The following is a 3,185-nucleotide window of genomic DNA, read 5'->3' as shown; positions in this document are numbered from 1 at the left end:
GAGTGTCTCTCCTCACCTGGGGAGTTTCCTGTGTAATTGGGAGGCCCAGTAAGCTGCCTTATGCTTGAGACATTCACACAATCACAGGAGCTGTGGTCTCTTCAAGAGTCTGTGACATTTTCATCACTGGCTGAGATTTGAGAATGAAGCCTGAAACAAGGGGTTTTGTTTCCTTTTGTAGCCTAAATCCTCCCATTGTGGCCTTACCTCCAGTAGCTATAAGCGATTGGTAGGTGGTGGTGCACGACTATGGGGCATGCAACATGCACAGGGCTTTAAGTTAGTACAGTCTGGGTAATAGGAAATTAAGCCAAACAACCCAAGGACATGCTACACCAGTATTTATATAAACATGTGAATTAACCAAAGTCTATTTTGAGTTAGAAAATAAATACACAGGTTAAATAAATGAAGGATAGAAGGAAAGCCCTCTAACTACCAAAACATAGACTTTCTTCCAAATTGAGGTGTTATAACTGTTTTGATCTTTGTTTTTTTTTTTCTTTCTTTCAATTCTTAGGAGTTATAAAGTCCAAGTGTTTAAATCAACTTTGCTACTTAATAAGTTATGTAGCAACATCTTGATTCACTTAGCCCGATTAGTTTCTGGTTTTCAAGTTGGTCACTGTCACTTCATCTGACCTTGATTTCAAGAGTAGTCTCCCCTGTCTTAACTTCCTGAAATGCGCCTTTTTATACCCTGACTCTTATAATGGAAGTACATGAGACAACCGGGACCACAACCACTGTTCTAATCAGTCCCACCCTTGGCCATCTGAGAGTAATCAGCATGGCTCGGCAACCTGAGTTTTTCAAAGTTGGCATACAATTTGAACTACAAGTAATACATCTTAAATACAATGATGTTATCAATACCTTGTGTACTATCTCTAATCAATTGGTAGAATTGGCCTAGACCCCTTTATTGAAAAAGATTCTTTGGCCCAGGTTGGGTTCAGTGGTAAAGCATAGCAGTGGCTGACATTGATGTGGGCCCGGGGAAGGACAGCATTCATGCCAAGGACTTTCCGTCGCAGATCTAAGGGCAGCAGCATCCCTGACTCTAGAGAGCTTGTATTCAAATGGAGAAAATATGGTTCAACCCAGGAGCAAGAGAGACAGACAGGAATTAAAAGAAAGTCAAACATGATAGTGAATACCGAAACTGTAAACGTCCCAGCAAGTGCAATTGACTACAGGGAAAGCTGAGTTACTTGCTAAGTGCTGGGAGAAGGCAGATGCCCTTGGTCAGATGGGGTTAATCTCGAAAGGTTTTCTGAGGCCGTACATTTTGAGTTGGATTGCAAGGCAGCCAGGAGACCTGGCGTGAAGTTGGAAGGTTGGTCCAGATAAAGAGGAATGCAGGTTTCCAGATGCTTTTTGACTGTGTACTCCAAAGTCTCAGCGGCCCAGTGACCGTGCCTGACCTCTGACCTCCCCACAGTGAGGACGTGTGCAAACGTGGCTTCACCGTCATCATCGACATGCGGGGCTCCAAGTGGGACCTCATCAAGCCCCTCCTCAAGACGCTGCAGGAAGCCTTTCCAGCTGAGATCCATGTGGCCCTCATCATCAAACCTGACAACTTCTGGCAGAAACAGAAGACCAACTTTGGCAGCTCCAAATTCATCTTCGAGGTGAGGCCGACCTCTCTCTTAACTCCCGTTTTCCTTCCCCTTCTGCCATCCACCCATTTGTCACCTGCACTTCTCTACCCTCCTACCGTCCCCAACATGTCAGGGGCTGGTAATTCAGGATTCCTTGGCCACTGTGGCCTTGCCAGTGAGAGTCTCAGAAGGAATAAGAGTCTCATGTGATGGTCCCAAGGGCACAGAGTCATTAGGCAGTCCTGTTAATACTGGCGAGTGTAAATCAGAGCAATTGTTTCTGGGAGGCAACTTTGTAATTTGGGTCAAATGCCTTAAAAAGAGTTTATATCCACTGATCTCTCAATTCTCCTTCTAGGAAAATATTTTTAATATAAAAATTAAAACAGAAAGGTGAAGAACTAATGATAACTATAAACAAAAAATGTCTACAAGGATATTCATCACAGTGTTTTTTGCAATAATATACACACAAATATTTACGTATATGCATATCTATACATGCACATATGTATAGTTCATATCCTAAATATCCATTAATTTTGGCAGCATTAATACACAAATACTATGTAGCCATTAAAAATCATATTTAGAACAATAGTGTCATTGAAAAATGCGCATGATATATTGTTTTTAAAAAGACAAGTTATAGGGCTTCCCTGGTGGCGCAGTGGTTAAGAATCTACCTGCCAAAGCAGGGGACACGGGTTCGAGTCCTGGTCCGGGAAGATCCCACATGCCACGGAGCAGCTAAGCCCGTGTGCCACAAATACTGAACCCACGTGCCACAACTACTGAAGCCCGCGTGCCTAGAGCCCGTGCTGCACAACAAGAGAAGCCACCGCAGTGAGAAAGCTGCACACCTCAACGAAGAGCAGCCCCCGCTCGCCGCAACTAGAGTAAGCCCACACGCAGCAACAAAGACCCAACACAGCCAAAAATAAATAAATAAAATAAATATTTTTTTTTTAATTTAGGAAAGAAAAAGACTTTATAAAACAGTATGGGCAATATAATCTGAAGTTGGTTTTTAAGAGTACAGTACATGGAGAGGAAGACTGAGAGATACATGAAAATGGTTAACAGTGCTTTATTTGAGGTGGCTGGATTATGTTTTTCTACTTTCTTTTGACAATTTTGCATTACTTTTGTACTCAGAGAAAACATGTTTTTTGACTAGATTTTTCTAGAGGCCATATGTGTCCCCTGAGAATTTTTAATGACACACATGAAATCAATGATTTAGGAACCTTTGTTCCAGCCAAATCCGAGCTGTTCTCCTTTCTCGGAACTCTGGCCCCCATCTGCAAGAGGACGAACCCTGTGTGCGTGTGTGTTGGAAAGGCAGACCTGCTCTTAATCTAGCAGCAACTTCTCATTCCAGACGTTTGTCCCCAGGGGCCAGGAGCACCTTTGTGTGGGGTGGTGGGCCCAACAGGTTGTGATTTGAGCACAGCAACCTGACCACCTGAGAGGCAGTTCTCTGTGTAAATAACGAGAAATTTGACTTGGTGTAAGAACAGTTAACTCTCACGCTCCCCCAGAGCCCCTTCCCAATGCTAGGAGTCCTGTAGGGAA

General features: G+C 43.4%; 1 protein-coding gene across 2 annotated transcripts in view; it reads left to right on the top strand.

The window, feature by feature from the left end:
* The window catches only part of KALRN (kalirin RhoGEF kinase), a 588,759-nt gene that overhangs the window by 152,694 nt on the left and 432,880 nt on the right, over positions 1-3,185 (top strand). For both annotated transcript variants that reach the window (XM_007449683.1, XM_007449684.1), the window contains exon 4: positions 1,445-1,637. In XM_007449683.1, coding sequence (XP_007449745.1) covers positions 1,445-1,637 — 193 coding nt within the window. The remainder of the gene's footprint in view (positions 1-1,444; positions 1,638-3,185) is intronic.

The sequence above is a fragment of the Lipotes vexillifer genome, unplaced genomic scaffold, assembly GCF_000442215.2.
Source record: "Lipotes vexillifer unplaced genomic scaffold, Lipotes_vexillifer_v1.1 scaffold1378, whole genome shotgun sequence".
NCBI classification, from domain to species: Eukaryota; Metazoa; Chordata; class Mammalia; order Artiodactyla; family Lipotidae; genus Lipotes; species Lipotes vexillifer.
The sequence above is the reverse complement of the archived record's forward strand: the minus strand, read 5'-3'. Positions and strand labels throughout refer to the sequence as shown.